This window comes from Borostomias antarcticus (genome assembly GCF_949987555.1).
Source record: "Borostomias antarcticus genome assembly, chromosome: 18".
Taxonomy (NCBI): domain Eukaryota; kingdom Metazoa; phylum Chordata; class Actinopteri; order Stomiiformes; family Stomiidae; genus Borostomias; species Borostomias antarcticus.
In genome coordinates, this window is record NC_140251.1 from 13,706,964 (window position 1) to 13,730,448 (window position 23,485).

A 23,485-nucleotide genomic window follows, 5' to 3' on the forward strand; every position below is an offset into this window, starting at 1 on the left:
TGCTTCCTCAACGGAGTGCAAAGAGGAAAGAGCAGGGAGGAAAAAAAGACTTCCTTTTTCTGCTGCTTATTCAAAGGAAATTACAAAATAAGACGTGGGCAGGCTGGAAAGAAACTGACACGCGGAATGTATTGGCAGAGCACCAACTCCATCCCGCAGCAGGAAACCCATCGGACCGCCACCACGACCAGTTCTTATCTTCAATGAGGAAAGTATTTCTCAGATATGCATTTTCATGCTGCAAGTCGTCTACTGGGACTTCCTTTACGGTCCGCAAGGCGTGTGATGTAATTACACTAACTCACTAACTCTGCCCCCGCGGCCCAGCGGCTGTGTGACTGACACTCGTCTGTACTCTGTGCCCATTGGTCAGTTAGAACGCCTCACCAGTGACCGGAAAGTGTCTTGTTCAAGACCGGGTCAGGCCACTTGACAACTGCCTAACGTTGTGCAAGTTATTTAAACCAGAACACTTGCTCTGTGTTGAAAAGAGAAAAGGCTATGTGTGTTTGTATAGTGTGTGTGTGTGTGTATGTGTGTGTTTTTATAGTCTGTGCAGCTGGGTGTGCTCCTCTCATGATGAGACTCACACCACCCAACCCAACCCAACCCTAACCTACAGCTGCAGGGATACAGCTACTGTAGCTCAGTCAGTGTGTGTGTGTGTGTGTGTGTGTGTCTCGCTCTCTCTCCAGCTCAGTAGGTGTGTGTGTGTCTCTCTGTCTAGCTCAGTCGGTGTGTGTGTGTGTGTGTATGTGAGATGAGGCATTTCAATAAAATGAGGATATTTGTTCACACACACATACACACACGCACACACACACACAAACTCTCCCTCTCTCCGTCTGCGTGCGAGCCCATGTCTGAGTGAGCGGCCCAACTCTGTGGCCTGGCTGTGACCACAGCTGTTGGAGGAAAACAAGAATATTTCCATTCAACTTTTACAGTTCAACCAATATAAACATTCAAATATCCATGTTGAACCATGGTCTCTAATCATAGTTAAATTTAGAAAATGAAATGAACAGAACTGTATATTAACTAAATTGTGTATAAAAGTTATAGTTTTTTTATGAAAAAAAATCTCCACTTAGATGAGCTGGGCTGTTGGTTGTGTGGTTCTGGCTGGCAACACGGAGTTCTGTCCAGATGGTTGGGCAATGGGATGTATGAGCATGTTTATGAGGGCAAACCCTTGAACGGAATGTGTTCATCATCGCGGTGAAAACAGCAGAACATGTGGAAGTAGACTAAGTAGTAGTCCAAAAAAACTAACCTAGTCGAGTGAATGGTGATATCAAAACAAATTCGATAATTTAATATAGAAATGTGGCCTAGAATGAAGGCTACACTCAAAACCTGGACCCAGAAGCTTGTGATACTGACCAATAAAGACATGGGTGACCCCGATCCACTGCGCAAAACCCAGTCCGTGCTTTCCAGGTCTCTTTCTGCATGCTTTGTAATGAAAACAATCTAATAAGAGAGCTTCTAAAGCCCTGTTGGTGTTGCTAGACATGATGAAACATTGTGTGCGTTTGTGTGCATACCGTAGGAAGTCAAGAAACGTTGTAAACTACATAGATCATTCCGATTATGAGATATATCTTCGTATAAACCTGAGCTAGCCTCGCCAACACAGTCAACAACTGAATCCAGATGTTTCTTTTAAACGTAATGCATTAACGAAACGTTGAACAGTTTGCATACTTACTCTGCGAAAGCACATATTTGCTCGAACAAGCAGAGAGATTGCATCTCCTCACGGGTACCAGTCTCTGGCTCCTGGTCGTGTGCTTGATCAGACGTCTGTGCAGCTGCCGGACGAGAGGCGTTACTATGGATGAGAGAGTCACCATGGTCCCCTGCTGCTTCTCCGAAGGCACTTCGCAAAGGCTGCCAGTCGAAACGCCGTAAACTCTCAACGTTTTGGCTTTAAAGCGTATTTTAAAATGAGTAACAACTCGGAACTCCGGGTTTGTTTTTAAACCAGTCTGTAACAAGCCTGCCCACTGGAACCACCTCCTTTCGGTGTAGCTCGTTTGATTGGTTGGAGAAGGGAACTGGAACGCCCCTCCTTTCGTTCTAGCTCGTTTGATTGGTTGGAGAAGGGAAAGTGGGCAAGTCGCTTTACGATCTGACGGTGAAATCCAACCTGTTCTTCATCCGTCTGTCTCTTCTGAACTCTCCCCCAGTCAATGAAGCCCCCCCCGTCAATTAGAGCGACCTACAGTCAGTAACTGGCCGGGTAAACCAGATACAGGGTAAACCAGATACAGGTCTGTTTTGTAGAAGTGTTTACGGAGCAATCTGTTGATACAACGCGGAGAGATCAACCAACCGGGGGTCGAGAGCATTCGACCAATCAGATGGATCCTGCGAGGGGCGTTTCAATCCACATGCGCGAGACCGGCTGACGAAATGATGATGATGATGATGAAGCACCATCCTGGGGGAAAAAAACTGGGTTATAACACTCATAAATATTCATAACGCTTTATAAAGATAATCATAACACATTAGAAATAATTTGATAATGACTTAAATAAGCTTAAGTGTCCCCACGGATCATACATAGTGTATTATAATGATCATAGTTGTAATACATTATAATCATTTAATAATGCATTATGATCACTATTATCATGCATTATAATGTCATTGTAATGTATATCTGCCTATACCACAGGAATTTGCATTGCATTAATTTACTTGGCACACATTACCACTTTACTTATAATGCATTATAGCCAGTACACAATGGAATGCCATTACTGATGACATAAAGATTAGTGGTTCTTTTAGCAGCTTTAAAACCAAACTAAATCTTAAATCTACTCAACACTGCAATCACTAATCAGCTAGGTGTGTTTGCGAATGAGTGTGGTTGTGTGATTGGACATGCTGCTATGACTGATGAATGTGAAAGTGTGAGTGTCTTAATGTAATATATATACCTTTATTTAACCAGGTTAAAAACTCATTGAGATTAAAATCTCTTTTACAAGAGAATCCTGGCCAAGAGTGGCAGCAACAGTTTTCCTGAAAAAAAGACATAACGGTTACATACACAACTAAACATAAAGGTTACACAATTACAACAAAAAACCACAATAACAACCTATGCTATGTAATGCTATGTCATCTGTATTGTACTTTTGTTTACTTATTATGTCTGTTGTTTTTATCCGTTACCTGTTTACAGGGACTAAGGCTAACTCTGGTGCGATGCATCAAATGTTTTTACATTTATGTTTTAATTGCACATGGTCCCTTCCAAATAAAATTTTGGGGAAAAAAATATATAAAATGATTATGTTTTATAACTATGGGAATTATAATACACTATGATCCTTGCGGGAAAAAAAGTGACCAGCAATTATGAAGTATTATGACACATATATATATCTTATATGTCATAAAATGCTTTGTGTTGTGATTATTTTTTATAAAGCATTATGAATATTTATGAGTACTTATAACTATAATTATAGTGATATAAGCAGATTATAATGCATTATGTATGTTTATAATGCGCTACAGACTTCATAGAAAGTGTTACCAAAAACGTTTATTTTCACTCTTTACCTGTTGTGATGTGATATGTCATAAGAATTAATTTCGACCTTGTGAACTCATTTGTAAAAACCTGCCATTAGAAGCCCCTGAAATTTTGTAATTGAGATGAACCAAAGACATGCAGACTGTGACAGTTTGCTTTTATTAAAAGACATGAAATGTTTAACATTGAGAAAAAGCAATTGCGGTCTTTCAACGCAACGCCCGTTTCTGTTGAAGATGTTCAGCTAATCATTACTGGGAATGCAATTTTTATTGTAAATTGCTGTAAAATCTGTCAGGAGAGTCACTCTGTACTGGACTTTAATTGTACACACACACACACATCTGCTGAGGGGTATTTTCTCTGTACACCATATTGGAGTAAACAAACCTGTTTATCTCAAGGTGAGAAGGACATGGTGAAACTAGGCTACTGACTGTGCCTCCAGGAAGGGCTGTAACCATGGGAGGACATCTTAGTAGAAAGCAGAAGTGTCTCCCTCAATATTTCAACCGGGAGACTTTTACATTTGAAAAATCTTCCCAGGGAGCATACTGCAAGTTCAGAGGGCCACATGGAGGTCATGTTCAAGCAATCACATATCAGACAAGCAGGGCACTTTTCCACTTCTAGCACAATTGTCATCCCCTCATATCACATTGGTTGTGGCCTTGCTAAAACCAAAGCCATTGTATTTTGACCTAACGCCGACCTCAACATTATTTTGGTAGTGCAACAGCTTATGGGGCACTGGACCCAGACCAGTGATTCTGGAAGCATGTGGGTTACAGGACAGAGCATTCATTCAGCGCATGCATTCTCCACATGTTTGGTCCAAAGGGCAGTCTAGTACTGTTTATAATGAGTAAATATATTAAACCAGATATTACACTATCAGAGATTCAACTCCCAGGAGATTTAACTGATTATTCAATAAGCACATGGAGCCCAGGGTAAACAGTCAAGACTAGTCAATCATGGCTCTCAAATGGATCAGCATCCCCAATCAATGTCGACAAAGAAAATTCAGTCAATCAATGGTCAGTTTTTTTTTTGTCCCTTCAATGTGTACGTTTACAATTATACATATTTAATACACAGGAAAAACACAAACATGGTATTTAATGCATTTCTTCCAGCTCCCTAAAATGGGCCGGGCACAGCTGTGCTGTGACTTGAGACAAATACTGTACAAGTACTTTATAAAAAAATATAAAACGATCAAAAGCATCTTAATCATCTTGTGATGAAACTGTCAAACTTTTCACTGACCACCGACAGCATTCTAGTGACCAGAAAAAAGGCAAAGCAGACAAAAGTGGCAAAACAGGTTTTGTACATAGATATATTTACACACGTTTGGTTGGGGAAGGAATGGTGCATGAAAGCACTAACACAGAGTTCTGTCTTCCTGGGGAGAGAAGAGACACTACTAGTCTAGAGCGCTGACATCTCCGTTGTCATCATCATCATCATCATCATCGACGGTGGCAGCGGATTGGTCCACGCGTTGGCGTTTGGCGGAGGCCTCGCCGGTCTCTGCGTCCTGCAGCTTCCTCTTGTGAGCAGCGCCGGTCTCCGTGGCGATCTCCATGAAGCTGGAGGAGGAGGGCTCCTCGTAGTCAGAGTCCACCTTCTCCTCGTTAAAGTCCACCATCTCTTCGTAGTCAGAGTCCACGATGAGGACGTCCACCTCCGCTGCTGTCGGGAAGGAGAGGGGGAGGGAGAGAGAGAGAGAGAGGCAGGAGCTCTGAATAACCTTGCCTTTACTGACAGTAATACAGCATCTGTATGTTTCTATCTAGCACTGGCTGCTGCAATAGAAACACAGGCTGTATAACCGAGTGAAACAGAGTCCTCCTGAGTCCTTGAGTATGTAGCGAGTTGTTGGTTAAACTCATTCCCTCAGTATAAACAGTGTCACACGCACCGATGAAGAGCTATTAAAAACTACGTCTGTCTCGCAGGAGACGAAGGTTCGAATCCCACCCTGGGAAAGCCGAAACGTATGGGTTACAACGGCAATGTATCTAATGCAAATGTTAACTATGGATGTGACAAGCAGCCAATTATAATGTAATCTATGGGTACAGTATGAAAAGCAGTACTGGAAAAACTTACCTTGCGAGGCGATCTGGCACGTCAAGCTAGTGTTTTCCACTCGCTGAAAAGCACTTCCATCTTCAGCACTGTCTGCGTCTCCCTCGTGCTTCTGGGAGTTGTGGAAGATCTCCTCGTCCACTTTCAGCAGCTGCTGGTCCTCGCTGCCTGTGTTGGCCAGCTCCTTGTGTTTCCTCAGAGCGCAGGTGTGCGACGTGGTGATGCCCAGTTTGCTCAGCCTCTTAAACACGGCCTTCCTCGCCCCGCCACACCGCAGGACGCTGTCCACATAGTACGCAAAGGCTGAGAGGCGGGGCTCCCTCGCTCGCAAAGCTATAGCAGCAGACGCACACGTGGAATGGGCAGACTGCTTGGTGATTTGATAGAATATAGAAAATATGAATGGTGACATACGCTGGAGATCTGCCTGCAAGTTCGCAAATGAGAACGCTTTCAAATTAGCCGCTGACGACTGCCACAGCATGAAACCCTTATATGGGTTGCAAAGTGTTTTGCTCTCATCCTCGATGACTTGAAGGATATTTTCCTTGAGCTGGCCAAAGAGTTCTGTGTGTCTGACTATGAGATTGGAGGCCGTCCTCCAGTTCTCCTTTGCAATGTTTTCCACGATGCCTGATGTGCTTGCTTTACATATGATCCTGTCACCCTTTGGACGAGATGGGTAGCGAATGATGACCTGAAACACAAACCAAGGGGTTTATTAGTAACTTAGTAAGTAACCTGGTGCATTAGTAAGTAGTAAGTGTAAGTAAGTAAGTGTTGGCATGTTGTATACCCTGACACGCTGGGTTGTATGTCCACTAGCAGTGGTGCTCTCTAGTATTAGCATGTTGAGTTATTTGTTAGGATCGTGGCAACTGCTTTTCCTGAGGTCAAATCTGACCTTTCATCAACCATCCCGACCTCTAGATATACTAGGGATAAACTTTAGGTGGACTCTTCATCGGACTGCCATGAGCAAGTTCATATTTGTTGTTGCATTTCTCTATGTCACATAGTATAGTTAGCTGCATCGAACCATATAAAGTTACAATTTGCATTGTTCTGTTTCACAATTCAACTTACCTCCGTCTGACTGAGCCGGGCCGGAGCCGGGGCGGGCCTCGACAGCTTCCGCGGTGGGGTCCAGACTGGGGCTGGAGGGGTGGGACCCTCTTTGGGGACACACATTGGCGTCGTTGAGGGTGTCGACTCACTGTCCTGGATGCAGATGTTTAGAACTTGTGATCTCTCGATCTGCACGGCTGAAGCTGAGGACTCTGGACTTGTTTCTTTCTCTGCTTCTTGCCATCTTCTAAAAATGGCAAAACCATCTTCTATCCTCCCAACCAAGCGAAAGCAGGCCCTACAAATCCGACCTGATTTTGAGTTATCTTTAGACAATGTTAAACCTAATGCTGCTAGTCGTTCGTTAACACCTTTCTCGTTTGATAACTTATTTGAGTCAAATATTTTTTTGGTATTCGTAAGAATGCCATTTGTTCGCAAACATTCCTTACAAAGACGGCAAAAATCGTCTACCGCCATGCTGGCCGAAGTTCCTGCGGCTCGTTGTTGTGTTTCCTGCTCGGCGCTCTCCTTGCACGTCAGATGGTTCGTTGACCTGATTGGTTGAAGTTAGCCCGTGACGGTGATAGACAGACGATTCATCCAATCAGATGCCAAGTATTTGTTTTGAAAGTGCCTTTCCAAACTGTTTCCAGGGACGACAGATGGTTCTGTGTAGCATTTTTTTTTTTTTTTTTTTTTTAATAAATCTTTATTAATCAAGGTACAAAATGTACAGTACAAAACAATACAAATTAGCAACAATCAATCAATACAAAGAATGAAATAAAACAAATTTAAAAATAATACAAGAGCTAGGGTGGTTCTGTGTAACAAACCATCTGGCGCGTCCCATGGGCGCGTCACGATGTAAAACGATTTTGCGGCACATCCTAAAGCACATTCATAGAGCAGCCTCGTCAGAATCACATTTATTTAGCCGGGTAGGTTTTCACACATACTAGGAATCTGTTTTGGATTGTGGTGAACAACAGTAGACAATTCTGTGCAAGGACAAGACAGGACAGTGCAAAATATAGTGCAAGAAGCAATGGGGCAAGTACAATATGATCCTATAGGCTATATGCAATGTAATCCTAAATGCAGTACAACCTAAATACAATCAAAAGTAATGTGCGTGAGTCTGGGGGACTCGGGCAATGTTGGCATGAGGCTGGTTGCAGTCGGGAAGAGGGTTTATGAGGAGGGGGGACACATCTTTCTTGCTCGCTTCAGGACCCCGAGGGATGGCAGAGAGGACGACACGCTGTGATGGAGGAGGCGAGGATGGACTTGATTATGGAGGTGTAGAAGAGTACCAGGTGGTGATGGAGGAGGAGAGGATGGACTTGATTATGGAGGTGTAGAAGAGTACCAGGTGGTGATGGAGGAGGAGAGGATGGACGTGATTATGGAGGTGTAGAAGAGTACCAGGTGGTGATGGAGGAGGAGAGGATGGACTTGATTATGGAGGTGTAGAAGAGTACCAGGTGGTGATGGAGGAGGAGAGGATGGACTTGATTATGGAGGTGTAGAAGAGTACCAGGTGGTGATGGAGGAGGCGAGGATGGACTTGATTATGGAGGTGTAGAGTACCAGGTGGTGATGGAGGAGGAGAGGATGGACTGGATTATGGAGGTGTAGAAGAGTACCATCATTGGCTTTGGCAGGTTGAACTGCTTCAGCTGCCTCGGAAAGTACAGCCTCTGTTGTGCCTCCTTGGCGAGGTCCTAGATGATGATGGTGCCCAGGAAGCGGGAGGACTCTGGTGTCGACTGGGGAGTAATTAACCCACAAAGTCGTTTTACGATCTAATAACAAAATCCAGCCGTCTGTCTGTCCCTTTTGCTTATTGAACTCTCCCCATCAGTTAGACTAGAGTTCTAGTCGAGTCTAGCTGATGGTTCAGTTCAATTAATTATTAGTGTCCTACTGTCAGTAGCTGACCGTGTAAACCAGATACAGGAAAGTATGTTTTGTAGAAGTTTACAAAGCAGATAAAATGCTGAGTCGTAATGTTTCATCCAATCAACTGGATCCTGCGCGTTTCAATCCACATGCACGAGAAAGGCTGACGAAATGATGAAATCCTGAAAAAAAAAAAACTGTTAACTGTTTATTTTCACTATTGATCTCATAATAATTCATTTCAAATCACCCCGTCAGTCATTTGTAAAAACCCACCACATGCCCATTAAAAGTCCAATAATTTTGCAATTTAGATGAACCACAAAGGCATGTACACTGTGAAAGTTTACTTTTATTATAAATCATGAAATATTTTAGTTTAACAATGAAAAAACATTTGAGGTCTGGCAAAAGTTTCTGTTGAGGATGTTCAGCTCATCCTTACTGGGAATGTAATGTTGTAGACTGCAAGAACACCTGTCAAAAGAGTCACTATACTGGACTTTAATCAGACACACACACCACATTTGCTGAGGAGGTTATTTTTCTTGGAGTAAACAAACCAGTTTATCTCAAAGTGAGAAAGACATGGTGAAACTACTGACTGTGTCTCAACAATTGGGGGTCATCTTAACCATAACTATGGGAGGGACATCTTAACCATAACTAACCATGGGGGGACATCTTAACCATAACTATGGGAGGGACATCTTAACCATAACTAACCATGGGGGGACATCTTAACCATAACTAACCATGGGGGGACATCTTAACCATAACTAACCATGGGGGGACATCTTAACCATAACTAACCATGGGAGGACATCTTAACCATAACTAACCATGGGGGGACATCTTAACCATAACTATGGGAGGGACATCTTAACCATAACTAACCATGGGGGGACATCTTAACCATAACTAACCATGGGAGGACATCTTAACCATAACTATGGGAGGGACATCTTAACCATAACTAACCATGGGGGGGCATCTTAACCATAACTAACCATGGGGGGACATCTTAACCTTAACTATGGGAGGGACATCTTAACCATAACTAACCATGGGGGGACATCTTAACCATAACTACTACATCTTAGAAGAAAGCAGAATTTTCCCACTCAGCATTTCAACTGGGAGAATCTTCCTGGGGATCCTACCCCTAGAGAGCGGTAGAACGTACCCCTAGAGAGGGGTAGAACGTACCCCTGGTCCTGGGGAGAGAACCCCTGGTGCTGGGGAGAGAACCCCTGGTCTTGGGGAGAGAACCCCTGGTGCTGGGGAGAGAACCCCTGGTGCTGGGGAGAGAACCCCTGGTCCTGGGGAGAGAACCCTTGGTGCTGGGGAGAGAACCCCTGGTCCTGGGGAGAGAACCCCTGGTGCTGGGGAGAGAACCCCTGGTGCTGGGGAGAGAACCCCTGGTCCTGGGGAGAGAACCCCTGGTCCTGGGGAGAGAACCCCTGGTGCTGGGGAGAGAACCCCTGGTGCTGGGGAGAGAACCCCTGGTGCTGGGGAGAGAACCCCTGGTGCTGGGGAGAGAACCCCTGGTCCTGGGGAGAGAACCCCTGGTGCTGGGGAGAGAACCCCTGGTCCTGGGGAGAGAACCCCTGGTCCTGGGGGAGAGAACCCTTGGTCCTGGGGAGAGAACCCCTGGTCCTGGGGAGAGAACCCCTGGTCCTGGGGAGAGAACCCTTGGTCCTGGGGAGAGAACCCCTGGTGCTGGGGAGAGAACCCCTGGTCCTGGGGAGAGAACCCCTGGTCCTGGGGAGAGAACCCCTGGTCCTGGGGAGAGAACCCCTGGTCCTGGGGAGAGAACCCCTGGTCCTGGGGAGAGAACCCCTGGTCTGGGGAGAGAACCCCTGGTCCTGGGGAGAGAACCCCTGGTCCTGGGGAGAGAACCCCTGGTGCTGGGGAGAGAACCCTTGGTCCTGGGGAGAGAACCCCTGGTCCTGGGGAGAGAACCCCTGGTCTTGGGGAGAGAACCCCTGGTCCTGGGGAGAGAACCCCTGGTCTTGGGGAGAGAACCCCTGGTGCTGGGGAGAGAACCCTTGGTACGCCTTTGGCTGTAACAGCACAAAATATGCACACTCCTGTTCTCCAAAGTGGCAATGGCTGAAATGAGGCCTTCCTCATCAGCCTCTCGACCTCTGACCCACTCATGAGCTCCAGGATCCCAGTCCAAAGCTAGAGGGCCACATGGGTGTGTCCTGTTCAAGCAATCACAGGCAGTTTCCGTAACATTTTTAGCACAAATGTCATCCCCTCATATCATATTGGCTACTTATAACAGTACCCCCCATGGCCTGGCTAAAACCAAAGCCATTGTATTTTGACCTGAAGTCGACCTCAACGTAGCGCAACAGGAACTCAACCCAGACCAGTGACTCTAGACCCTGTGGGTTACAGGACATGAGAACATTCATTCAGTGCGTGTATTGTCCACATGTTTTTGGTCCAAAGGGCAGTCTAGTACGTGTGAGTAAATATATTAAACCAGAGATTACACTATCCGAGATTCAACGGATGACTGAAGCACATGGGTGCAGACTAGGCCAGTCATCCTGAAAGCGGTCAGTGTCCTTAATGTCGACGAAGAAAATTCAGTCAGTCAATCAATAATCGGACTCAGAGGCTGTTGTTTTTTTGTCCCTTCAATGTGTACGTTTACCATGATCCATATTAAATAGACAGGAAAAAAAACAAACATTTGGTATTCAATTAATTTCTTTCGGCTCCCTTAAATGTTGCGTAGAGCCGTGCACACCGTGACTCGATGCAAATACAGTACGTTATAAAAAAAATACAAAAAAATCAAAAGCATCTTAATAATCTTGTGATGAAACCGTGTCAAACTTCTCACTGACCGCAGACAGCATTCTAGTGACCGGGGAGATAAAAAAAAAAGAAGGAAAACGCAGACAAAACTGGCAAAACGTTTGAACAGATTTTGTACATAGATATATTTACACACGTTTGGTTGGGGGAGGAACGGCGTATGAAAAGCACTAACACAGAGTTCTGTCTTCCTGGGGAGAGGAGGAGGAGAGACACTACTAGTCTAGAGTGATGATGTCATCATCATCGCCGGATTGGTCCACGCGTTGGCGTTTGGCGGAGGCCTCGCCGGTCTCCGCGTCCTGCAGCTTCCTCTTCGGAGCTGCGCCGGTCTCCGTGGCGACCTCCATGGAGCTGGAGGAGGGCTCCTCCTCGTCAGAGTCCACGATGAAGACGTCATCGTCCGCCGCCGCCGGGGCTGCTGGGAAGAGAGAGGAGAGAGGCAGGAGAAATCACACTCCGATCATCGCAGTGCTCCGATTGACCTCGCCTTCACTGTCAGTAATACAGCGTCTGTATGTGTTTCTATCACTGGCTGCTACAATAGAAATATAGGCCATCATGTCCAGTAATGTATGGAATGAAATGTAATCTATGGGTGTGACATGCAACCAGTTCTAATGTGATCCATGAGTATGATAAGCAGCTAGTACTGGAGAAGACAAGGTTGGGGAGTTGCGACTGTGTGTGTGTGTGTGTGTGTGTGTTCACCTTTGGAGGAGGTGGACGGTTGTGCCGAGTCTTTGTTGCCGTTGGCGATGTTCTTGCCCTCTTCCTGCGCAGTGGGTGGAGTCGGGGCTCTGTCAGGGGCGTCGCCAACCACCTCAAACTCCACATCCTTCTCCAGGTCCTCACTGGAACACACACACACACACACACACACACACAGACAGACAGACAGATGAGGGCGTGTGTTACACCACCGAATGGAGGAAGGTGGGTTGAAGGGACATTTCTTAAAGTTGAATTTTACACTAGTCACTAAGCTGATCAGAACAGAACAGACTAAATACAGAGAAGGAGACAGAAAGGCAAAAACACGAGCACACGCACACCCTACCAGTAGAGGACGAGCACACACACACCCTACCAGTGGAGGACGAGCACACGCACACCCTACCAGTAGAGGACGAGCACACACAACCCTACCAGTGGAGGACGAGCACACACACACCCTACCAGTAGAGGACGAGCACACGCACACCCTACCAGTAGAGGACGAGCACACACAACCCTACCAGTGGAGGACGAGCACACACACACCCTACCAGTAGAGGACGAGCACACGCACACCCTACCAGTGGAGGACGAGCACACACACACCCCTACCAGTAGAGGACGAGCACACGCACACCCTACCAGTAGAGGACGAGCACACGCACACCCTACCAGTGGAGGACGAGCACACACACACCCTACCAGTGGAGGACGTTGACCAGCAGTGTGTAATCCTGCAGGAAGTCATCAACTTGAAGACGGCCGCCATTCCGAATCCCAAAGTCTGACAAATACTTGCTGTTGTTGGCTGCAAACATTAAATAACACAACGTATTACAATAAACAGAGAGCAGGCCAAGTCCCATCCGCTGTATTCACTTCAGCTGCCATGTTGGTCAGTCTGACATAATTGGTGGTATGAATGCGGAAGTCTCCGTTGACTCCAATGTTAAATGTTCACTATAAAAACACCACTTCAAGAACCCAAATAGTCTAAATAACAGGCTGAATACACCATCAGGGTTACAAACTCATCATTACCAGACTGATTGTTTTTCACTGCAGTCGTTTTCGCGTTTGGAAATACATGGGAGTGAAAGCAGCTGACAGCTAATATCCATGTATTTCCAAATGCGAAAACGGCAGTGAAAAACAATCGAGTCTGGTAATGATGAGTTTGTAACCCCGATAGTGTATTCAGCCTGTTATTTAGACTATTTGGGTTCTTGAAGTGGTGTTTTTATAGTGAACTTTTAACATTGGAGTCAACGGAGACTTCCGCATCCACACCACCAATTATGTCAGACTGACCAACATGGCAGCTGAGGTGAATAAAGCGAATTGAAACTGTTATAAATATCAGTGTCCTTGTGAAAGACGCCCCCTGGTGTTCTAGCTGTGGAACTGATCCGTCCGTCCGTACCTTCCGTCTCCCCCTCCTCAGAAGAGATGAGGATGGTTCCTTTCCCGTCCTCGATCTGGACGTCCGGGGCCACCATGCCAAACTTCTCCTTCAGGATCTAGCAGAGGAGGGGAGGAGTTACGCACTTGTGTGTGTGTGTGTGTGTGTGTGTGCACGCTCGACGTTCCTGAATCCACAGATTGGAGCTTGAGGGGCCTCCTTGCTCGTCTGGTCCTTGTTCTACACACTAGACACTGTTCACTTCTCCCATTGTCAATACATATTGCTTTGTAAACACATTTTTTTTTTTTTTGTGTCTCAATACAAGTACAGTCCATTCTACCCAGGGGTAACCTTAAAACCGGGCTAAACATGCATTTTCCCTTTACTACTCCTTTAAGCATGTTTTTGCACAATCTAGGCCTCTACGGGTATTCACTTGTTTACCGTTTATTATATTGCACTCTTGTATACGTTTTTTACAACAATTTCTCCCTGAGGATCAATGAAGCGTCCGTCCGTCTATCCATCCATCTCTCTACCTGCGTCAAACCCAGCTGCTCAGTAGCGATGAGGCTCTGTGAGCGGTTGTGCTTGATTTAACTTTCTATCAATAATTAGAGGCGACATAATGAACCTGCAAATGTTTCAACTTGCTTCCACGGCTTCACCGACACAAAGGAAGCATACATGGTTGGTGGGGGACAACATGTTTACTGAGCACTGTTCTATCAATCAGTCTCTCTCTCTCTCTCTCTCTCTCCTCTCTCTCTCTCTCTCTCTCTTCTCTCTCCCCCTCTCTCTCTCTCTCTCTCTCTCTCTCATGGTGTCCAGTGAAGGTCCAGACACACCAGAGCCCGAGCGTCTTCCTCACCTTGTCCTGAAGACTGAGCACCGAGGTCTTGTGGACGTTGAGCTTGACGGTGACCTCGGGCTTGCTGGCGCAGACGTAGCAGCTGGGGCTGGGCTTGTCCAGAGCGCACGGAACCAGCAGCTTCTTCCTGGGGTTGGGCTGCTTGTTCAGAAAGATCTAGAAACAAACGACATGGACAGCAGTATGAAGTAGGGCTGGGTTCAAAAAAAACAAAAACAAACGATCAATCGATTCTGAATCAAATGATTCTGAATCGATTCATGAATCCCAAAATCGATCTTTTATTTAATGAATGAATGAATAAATGAAGGAATGAATAGTTCATTAATTAATTCAATGATTCATTCATTTTTGGAAATCAGTATCGATACCCAGCCCTAGTATTGATGTGTTGCACTGCATAGCAGTCATGTAATTAAGGTTAAAGCAAAAAAAAAAAAAAAGGTTTTAGTAACACTAACTGAATCAATATTGAATCGAATCGTGATAATGGATTCTGCACCTTGTGAATCGGAATCGAATCGATTCTTGAAATTGGAACGATACCCAGCCCTAGTATGAAGATAGATGTATACAGAGTGTGGAACAGACGTCAGAGACTGGATTAGACAGGAGAGTCAGACTAGAGAATAGCCGAGTAGGAACCCCGACCATTTAATTATTCACAACCATCCTGGTTCAGGTAACAGAAGGACAGGGAGAATTACGGACTGAGGCAAGTTCATGAGAAGAGAAATCTGAAGCCTATGAACTGAAATCTGATCAGGAACGAGACAATCTAGGTCAAGTGGATCCAGATCAGTTTCACACACAATGGATGATGGGAAATATAACACTTCCTGACAGACGGGGAAACAAGGAGAGAGAGGAGATGGAACACGAGGAGGAAGTGATGTCACGCTAGCGAGACGAGGACAGGGAGTGATGTCTCACCGTGCGACACTGCTCCACCTCCCCGGACAGGATCTTGAGAGCCTCCAGAACGATGAGGCCGGCGATGACAGCGTTGGTGGTGGCGATGGCTGGGATGATGTTGCCCGCCATGGCTGTGAGAGAGACAACGCAGGAAGTCAGCGTGACGGCAACACGGTGGGACTCCCTCTCAAGTTCAGTTCACCTCAGGGACGCAAGTCAAGACTCCACGGCGCCGCAAGCTGATGTTGCACGTCGAGATGTGCTTTGCCTTCGTGTGCATGCAGGTTTTATGTATAGACCACCTTCCAGGCAAGAGGCGCAAAAACATGGCTTCAGAAAATACAAATACTAACCATGTTTATAGGCGGAGCATTACATGGTTAGTATTATTTTAACTTCCCGTGTCTCTCTGGAGACCGTCCGGTGTCTCTCTCTTCAAGGCTGTAATAGAAGGTGTGCTCCATGTGGACTGTACACGTTTCTTGAAGTCTCGTTTTTATTCTGGATCTTATGACTTCCTACTTGATTTGATGTTGTTTTGTCGTATAATGTTACTATTTTATATGCGTTTCTTTATTGTAATCAGGACGGCATTGTAAAAAAAAAAAAGAGAGCTTACTCTCAATTGTCTTCCCTGAATAAATAAAGGTTCCGGTACTTTCTGAAGCCAGGCTTTACACCTCTGCTGGCTCTGGGGTCATGAGCGGCACACGCTGAAGCCAGCGAGACGTTCGGGCCAGAGAGACGTTCCGGCCAGAGAGACGTTCCGGCCAGAGAGACGTTCGGGCCAGAGAGACGTTCCGGCCAGAGAGACGTTCCGGCCAGAGAGACGTTCCGGCCAGAGAGATACTCACACTTGACGTCAAAGCGGCTCTTCATGTTCATGCTGAAGACGTGCATGCGCAGGTTGGCAGCCGCCGTCACAAAATCCATGGCCGGGGCGTCATCCTGGCAACAACAACACAACAGACAAGAGTTGCGATCAAACAAGAGTGACTGAGGCGCCCGTGCACTTTCAGACGCCCAATCGCCTTTGATCGTAGACAACCACGAGGAAGAGCGAGAACTTTAAAAGGAAGCAGCCTCACATACATAACATGTGGCTCGTGACAGGAAATGGGAGCCACTTCCAATTCCAGCTCCGCTTCGTTCAATCCTACTTCCTGTTACAACGCTAAATAACGACATCTCTTGACGCCTCCTTCTTTATACCTTCCTCGAAGGAAGGAAGGAAGGAAGGAAGGAAGGAAGGAAGGAAGGACTGCGAGTATTGAAACAGGACCTCCCCCTCACCTTGTCCCAGACCAGCTCCGCCCCCTCTCCCTGGTGGGCCAGCTGGGTGCGCAGGGTCTCCACGCTGCTGGAGAAGAGCTGGGAGTAGCCCCTCACACCCAGAACCTGCTGGTCCTTCAGACCCAGCCCTGACACCTCGTCCTGGGGCGACACTGGGGGGCACGCACGCACACGCGCACACGCACACACGCACACACAACCCCACACACACACAGAACAGACAGAGACACGGGTGTGGGGGGGGGAGAGAGAGAGTGAGAATGATCATTTAGAGAGAGAAAGAAATGTCAGGCATTAAAGAGGATCTTGTGTCTGAAGGTGTGGGCAGGTGTGGGCAGCGTGTCCAGCTCACCCAGTCTCTGCAGCTCGTGCCAGACCAGGGGCAGCGGGGCTTTCCTCTTCTTCCACAGTTTGTCCATCGTCAGCAGGTACATGATGTCGTCCTTGAAGAGCTGCAGGGAGCCGAACGACACACAGCTTTACTGGTTCGTCTGGACCATCTACCTGTAGTTATATTCATACTGACAATGCATGTAGGTTAATATATCCTATTGTATTCTACACTGCAGTTACTGCGCATGGGGGTGTAACATGGACTACCCCCTCATATCCCTTTTGATCCTGCTACCCCCCCCCCCCCCACCCCCACCCCACTTATCTAGTGTATTTTTTGTTACTCTGTATCTGTTTCTTTTCTTTCCAACTTTCTGTAATTTTCAACTGCTGAAATGCCAACTTTCCCGTGTGTGTGTGTGTGTGTGTGTGTGTCTGTCTATCAGAGGGGTGGACCTGTCCGGCACAACACTTCAACAATCCCGTTTAGCTCATTCAATGTATTCAATGTATGTATTGCTTTATAAATGTTCTTAGCCGGTAGACAAACATACCCCTGGAGCTTGCTCGATCGCCTTGTTGAGAGGGGTCAGGGAAGAATTTTTACAGCTCACTTATCTGGCCCCCGGGTGATACTGTTTTTTTGCTTCCCTCTGGAATATGTAGAGAGTGGGTCGTCTGCCCACCTCCCTTGTTCTCTGTAAAGCGCATTGTGTTGCCTCTGGGTATGAAATGCGCTATACAAATAAACCTTTGATTGATTGATTGATTGATTCAACCAGCTGATAAAAAGCCCTTCTGGGACAGGAGCACAATCAATCCTGAGAGGCTGTGGCTCGGTGCTCCATATCTGGAGGTGCGGTCGTGACAGCGAGCGTTGGGGCAGCGAGCGTTGGGGCAGCGAGCGTTGGGGCAGCTGCAGGTATGGAGGCTAGGGATGCACCGATTGCAAAATTCTGGGCCGATGCCGATGTTTAAAATAACAATCCTGTTTATTTTATTTTTATTCCCCCTTTTGTGCCAGGGAAACAAAGAAATGATGCCTGCTTTTCAAATGGCCAGTTAGATTTGATGTGTTAAAATCCTTGGCTGTAGTACCTCCTCTTGAAATGTCACTTGAACAAGTTTTACAAGTTGCATAGCGCATATCTTTGTCTGAGATGGTGAAATATTCCCACATGGCCGACATTTTTATTTCACTTTAATTTGAAAGCAAACTACACGTGCGTTTGCAGCGTTACGTCACAGATCTTCTCCGAATCTGCAGCTGGGTAGGCTACGTTTTGCAATTTAAAAAAAAGCCATAATTGTTGCGACATAACATCGGCCACTACCATCGGTGAATGTCATTTTATTTGCCGATGGGCCGATGGCAGTCAACAAGGCCAACATCGGCCGATGCATCGGTGCATCCCTAATGGAGGCTTTACCAAATGAAACCAAACGGAGGGAATCGCCTCGCGCTGGAGATCGGCTCCTGTCTCTCCTGTCTTTACTGCAGCCGTATTCTCTCCCTTCATTCAATAGTAGGTTTTGGTTTGTCCAGCCCCCCCCCGGCGGCCCACCTTGTTGAAGAGCTTGACCGCGTCGTAGCCGGTGGAGCGGGCCCAGTCCTTGGTGGACACACGCTTGATGTCGCCGTCCTGGTCCGAGGCCGCTGCTCTGGCTGCCGTCTCCTCCGGCTTCCCTGGGGGCCGACCGGGACGTTTACTACCACAGTAACCACACAGCCCCCACAAAAACACCACACACCAGCCCTCCTTCCCTGGGGGCCGACCGGGACGTTTACTACCACAGTAACCACACAGCCCCCACAAAAACACCACACACCAGCCCTCCTTCCCAGGACGTTTACTACCACAGTAACCACCCAGCCCCCCCAAAAACACCACACACCAGGCCTCCTTCCCAGGGGGCCGACCGGGACGTTTACTACCACAGTAACCACACAGCCCCCACAAAAACACCACACACCAGCCCTCCTTCCCAGGAGCAGAGATCTGCCCCCCCCCCCCCAAGCACGGCCCCCCTACCCACAACTATATTCCCAGATAACACACAAGCCTTATTGCTTAAATACTAAACACATGACCTCAAGAGTTTGGATCTGCCAAGGCGACCAAAGGGGATCCACATAACCAACGGACCACTGGTTGAACTCACATGCAGCCTCCGGGTCAGCGGTGTCCGGAGACACTTCCTGGTCCGCATCCTCCTCTCCGAACAGCTGGCTGGAGGCGGACATGACAGAATTGATGACTTTTACACACAAGGTTATGACAGATAGACATGACACAGGACTGATGATTACACAAGACACAGAACTGACCATTACGTCAGGAAAAACAGCTGTCTGAAGTGGACATGACATTAGGCTAGCATAAAATTTTAGTTAATGTATAATTTATATGGATAATATTTGCATGGATGTTATTTTACTGTATGCTGTGGACCCCAGGATAAGTAGCTAATGGGGACCTTAAAGGACCATACCCTAAATATGAGGGTTAGTAATGTGATACACGTTGGGTGACTAGTTTAAGGAGATCAAATCATATTTAGACCGGTATGGTCCTTTAATAAACTATAAACAATGCAACTGGTAGCAGATCACTTGATGGGTTACTGCCGGCAATTACAATAAACACACAGCTGGCGTGAGGACACGCCATGGAGCTGGTGGTTAGCGACTCGGCCTGCCGATCACCTGGTGTTTATTCCAGGACACGCAGACGTACACCAGAGAACCACAGCTGACCGCCAGCCCCACATGCAGGGATCGGTGTGCGCAGCTCTTACTTGAAGAGATACTTGGCCCAAACGATGCAGTGGATGGGCTCGGAGGGGGTGTTGCGGATGGTGCACCCTGGGAAGGTCTTCTGAGTGGGCTTAGGCTGGCATTCATAGCACTCTGTAAGACCCTGGAGAGAGAGAGGGGGGGAGAGAGAGAGAGAGAGAGAGAGAGAGAGAGAAACAGGGAAGAGAAAAAAACAGATATAGTGCTACAATAACAAAGACCATCAACGTGTAATAAAACAGACCATCAACACGTACATCGACGTGTCTTACTGCTTACTGATGGAATAAAAGATAAAAGCCTAATGGCTGAGTGTGGGTCTGTATGCCACGCGATGTTTCAGGTGTGTGTGTGTGTGTGTGTTCATTACCTTCTTAATGACGGTCACCTGGCCCAGGTACCCCGCCGTGTGTGTGTGTGTGTGTTCTGGGGGCCTCACCTTCTTAATGACGGTCACCTGGCCCAGGTACCCGGCCGTGTGTGTGTGTGTGTGTGTGTGTGTCCTGGGGGCCTCACCTTCTTAATGACGGTCACCTGGCCCAGGTACCCGGCCGTGTGTGTGTGTGTGTGTGTGTCCTGGGGGCCTCACCTTCTTAATGACGGTCACCTGGCCCAGGTACCCGGCTGTGCCACTCTCGATCAGAGGGATGTCCGCCGCCAGGCACATCCTGTTGACATGGTTACGGGCCGCTGAGGGGAGAGACGGGAACCAATCGCGATCATTGAACAAGTGCAACAATCTACATACCGTTTGAAAGTAGAAACGGTAGAGGCAGAGCTGTGTTATGGTGAGCCTGTGAGTCTGTGTTTGTGAGCGGGTCTGTGAGTGTGTGTGTTTGGGGGGGGAACTATACCTCGATTGTCCAAAGCGTTCATGACGAGCATGAAATCCCTGAAGAATTCCACACTGTAGTCAGGGCTGTGAAGGACATACAGGACCACGGTTCAAACACACAAGGAGCCAGGAGGACGTCTCTGTCTGTGCATCGGTTTTGCACTCCAGCATTACCAAGTAGGACCAATACTGGCAGAGTACACATTTGACGTGCGCTGCCCTTAAGACGTCTAATAACGTCATCTAAAAATCCGACCCAAACAGAAGGGCGCGTCACTTTGAGCCGTGACCAGAAGCTCTAGACATAGCTCTGTTGGTCGGTCGGTCGGTCCACAAAAATGCAATGCTGCCGTTGTCCGCAAAAGCATGGAAATGCTTGTAGCCTACTCTACAGCTCGTACGTGGACACAGCCATAGAGAATCTGCTCGTTTTTATTTCTAATGTGTAATGTTGTTTCTCTCACTTCATGATGCTGTCATGGTGGGCTGTGATGTTGGCTGTGGGGCAGAACTGAAGCACGCTCTCTTTGGCCACCTGCAGGGGAGAGAAGCAAACCAAACGATGCTCCAGGAATCTGCTCATCACAGCAGGCCTGAGTGCGGCAGGACATGCAGTGTAACTCCAGGTTTGCTAGCTACCTGTGCTTTAGACTTCCCAACATGTTTCTACCTGTGCTTTAGACTTCCCAACATGTTTCTACCTGTGCTTTAGACTTCCCAACATGTTTCTACCTGTGCTTTAGACTTCCCAACATGTTTCTACCTGTGCTTCAGACTTCCCAACATGTTTCTACCTGTGCTTTAGACTTCCCAACATGTTTCTACCTGTGCTTCAGACTTCCCAACATGTTTCTACCTGTGCTTTAGACTTCCCAACATGTTTCTACCTGTGCTTTAGACTTCCCAACATGTTTCTACCTGTGCTTTAGACTTCCCAACATGTTTCTACCTGTGCTTCAGACTTCCCAACATGTTTCTACCTGTGCTTTAGACTTCCCAACATGTTTCTACCTGTGCTTTAGACTTCCCAACATGTTTCTTCTGGAAGAGGAACTGCCGGTTGAGGTTGCTGACATCAATAGTGTCCAGATCAATCTGAGGAATAAAACAGGTTAACGTTAGTCAAGAATATCAGCAGCACCTGCCTATCCCGCCTTCAAATCGATGAACTTTAACTAATTAACGTTGGCTATTACATTTACAAGGGAACGCTTACGAATGTCTTCACAGAAAAGTGGAGAGGATGCAGAAAAAAATCAATTTGTTACAGTGAAAGAAGTCCAAATAAGCCCCACTAGGCAAGGCAAGGCAAGTTTATTTATATAGCACATTTCAGCCACAGGGCAATTCAAGGTGCTTTACATGAGACATTAAAAGCATTAAAACAAAAAGCAAGACATTATAGACATTTAAAACAAAAGGCAGGACAAATTAAAAGCATTAAAACAAAAAGCAAGTCATTATAGACATTTAAACAAAAAGCAGGACAAATAGAATACAGGAATAAAAGTTACAGTGCAGTATACTGATAAACATAACTCCTCTTAGAAAACGACTTGGTATAGAGTAGCTAAGTGCACCCCTGGCATAGTGTGCTAGCTAGCCATCCTATAAATCCTATCTTGGTATAGTGTGCTAGATAGCTATCCTATAAATCCTATCTTGGTATAGTGTGCTAGCTAGCTATCCTATAAATCCTATCTTGGTATAGTGTGCTAGCTAGCTATCCTATAAATCCTACCTTGGTATAGTGTGCTAGATAGCTATCCTATAAATCCTATCTTGGTATAGTGTGCTAGCTAGCTATCCTATAAATCCTATCTTGGTATAGTGTGCTAGCTAGCTATCCTATAAATCCTATCTTGGTATAGTGTGCTAGCTAGCTATCCTATAAATCCTATCTTGGTATAGTGTGCTAGCTAGCTATCCTATAAATCCTATCTATCCTATAAATCCTATCTTGATACAAAATAATGGCGCGTACTTGAAATATCAACTCAATTGATCTTAGCTCCCCAGCTAGCTAGCTAACGTTACTAGTATTCCTCTCCCATTCCACATACTCATGTTGCCCTTGCCCAATGGTTAGTTACTACTAACCCTTAGTACTAAATGTAACTTTGAACGAGTACAGCTAGCAGGCCAAGCCACGATCATGGAAACATTTAAACAGTCGCATCTGCTAGTTGGCTAACGATCGGGGACGCTCGTTTAAGTCACCGGGGCCACCCCGAGCTGCCCATTGCATTTGATTTCACTCCCCATGTAGGATCGTCCGGCCCTTGAGTGTTATACATGTGAAGTATGCGAGGCTTTCATTAGCTAATATCTATATAGCCGATAACTGTGTAATGAGTATGATACGGAAGCAAAAGAAAAGTAGAAAATAATTCGTTTTTAACTCAGTGAAGTCATATAACGGGCCATTAGAGGTCGACCAAAACAAATGAACCACGCTAGCTAATGTAGCCAAGTTGTAAAAGGAGCTAGCACTAGCAAGCTAACCAGCAAGCTAGGCCCTGTGCACAAAGACCAACAAGGTCCCTCTCCCCCCACCCACTCACCACTTCTATGTTCTTGAAGCCGGTGAGGACGAGGTTCTTCAAGAGCTCGCATCCAATTCCCCCGGCCCCGACCACCAGCACCCGGGACGCGGATACGGAGTCAGCGAGTTCTTTCCGGAGAGACCCCACTAGATGGACCATGGTTGATCGGCTCAGGACTGAATCGTTGCTCTGCAGGGATGAGCAGAACGTGTGGTGGTGGAGGCTAACAAGCTAGCTGCTAGCTAGCTCTCAACACTAGATCAGAGTTAGCAGCATTGAGCATTGAGCCTGTAGCAC

The 23,485-nt window shown here is 46.7% G+C and overlaps 3 protein-coding genes across 8 annotated transcripts in view; all 3 read right to left on the bottom strand.

The window, feature by feature from the left end:
- The window catches only part of ca5a (carbonic anhydrase Va), an 8,823-nt gene extending 6,885 nt beyond the window's left edge, over window positions 1–1,938 (bottom strand). For all 3 annotated transcript variants that reach the window (XR_014630851.1, XR_014630852.1, XM_084452555.1), the window contains exon 1: window positions 1,715–1,938. Coding sequence is in view for 1 of the 3 variants with exons in the window: in XM_084452555.1 (XP_084308681.1) it covers window positions 1,715–1,859 (145 nt within the window). In the remaining 2 variants the exon portion in view is untranslated. The remainder of the gene's footprint in view (window positions 1–1,714) is intronic.
- Window positions 1,939–3,881: 1,943 nt separating this feature from the next.
- On the bottom strand, window positions 3,882–7,104 carry LOC311321106 (uncharacterized protein). 2 transcript variants are annotated; one of them, XM_084453004.1, is made up of 3 exons: window positions 6,749–7,104; window positions 5,684–6,359; window positions 3,882–5,260 (listed from the first exon to the last, which is right to left on the bottom strand). In XM_084453004.1, the coding sequence occupies exons 1-3, from the start codon at window positions 6,851–6,853 to the stop codon at window positions 4,995–4,997; spliced, it is 1,047 nt and encodes a 348-aa protein (XP_084309130.1). In that variant the 5' UTR covers window positions 6,854–7,104; the 3' UTR covers window positions 3,882–4,994. The 2 variants fall into 2 exon arrangements, with proteins under 2 accessions (XP_084309130.1, XP_084309129.1); XM_084453003.1 differs by having other exon boundaries at window positions 3,882–5,263.
- A 4,509-nt stretch (window positions 7,105–11,613) lies between these two features.
- On the bottom strand, window positions 11,614–23,347 carry uba2 (ubiquitin-like modifier activating enzyme 2; the record flags this gene model as incomplete). 3 transcript variants are annotated; one of them, XM_084453001.1, is made up of 17 exons in its annotated part: window positions 11,614–11,894; window positions 12,188–12,330; window positions 12,896–13,001; window positions 13,617–13,713; window positions 14,470–14,625; window positions 15,403–15,515; window positions 16,239–16,332; window positions 16,678–16,829; window positions 17,030–17,129; window positions 18,576–18,697; window positions 19,174–19,241; window positions 19,810–19,931; window positions 20,397–20,497; window positions 20,662–20,726; window positions 21,107–21,177; window positions 21,654–21,737; window positions 23,207–23,347. In XM_084453001.1, 17 exons carry the CDS (start codon window positions 23,345–23,347, stop codon window positions 11,695–11,697), a joined length of 1,935 nt encoding a protein of 644 aa, XP_084309127.1. In that variant the 3' UTR covers window positions 11,614–11,694. The 3 variants fall into 3 exon arrangements, with proteins under 3 accessions (XP_084309127.1, XP_084309126.1, XP_084309128.1); XM_084453000.1 differs by having other exon boundaries at window positions 11,614–11,897; XM_084453002.1 differs by lacking the exons at window positions 21,654–21,737; window positions 23,207–23,347 and adding an exon at window positions 21,282–21,303 and having other exon boundaries at window positions 11,614–11,897.
- Between the last annotated feature and the right edge of the window lie 138 nt (window positions 23,348–23,485).

Bases quoted from the DNA above. Each gene is read 5' to 3' on its own strand.
- LOC311321106 (XM_084453003.1), bottom strand. From the start codon at position 6,853: ATGTGTGTCCCCAAAGAGGGTCCCACCCCTCCAGCCCCAGTCTGGACC. The intron at 6,360-6,748 runs GTAAGTTGAATT...TTTGTGTTTCAG, and splicing joins CCCGGCTCAGTCAGACGGAG to GTCATCATTCGCTACCCATC. The intron at 5,264-5,683 runs GTAAGTTTTTCC...CCTTCCCGACAG, and splicing joins GTGCCAGATCGCCTCGCAAG to CAGCGGAGGTGGACGTCCTC.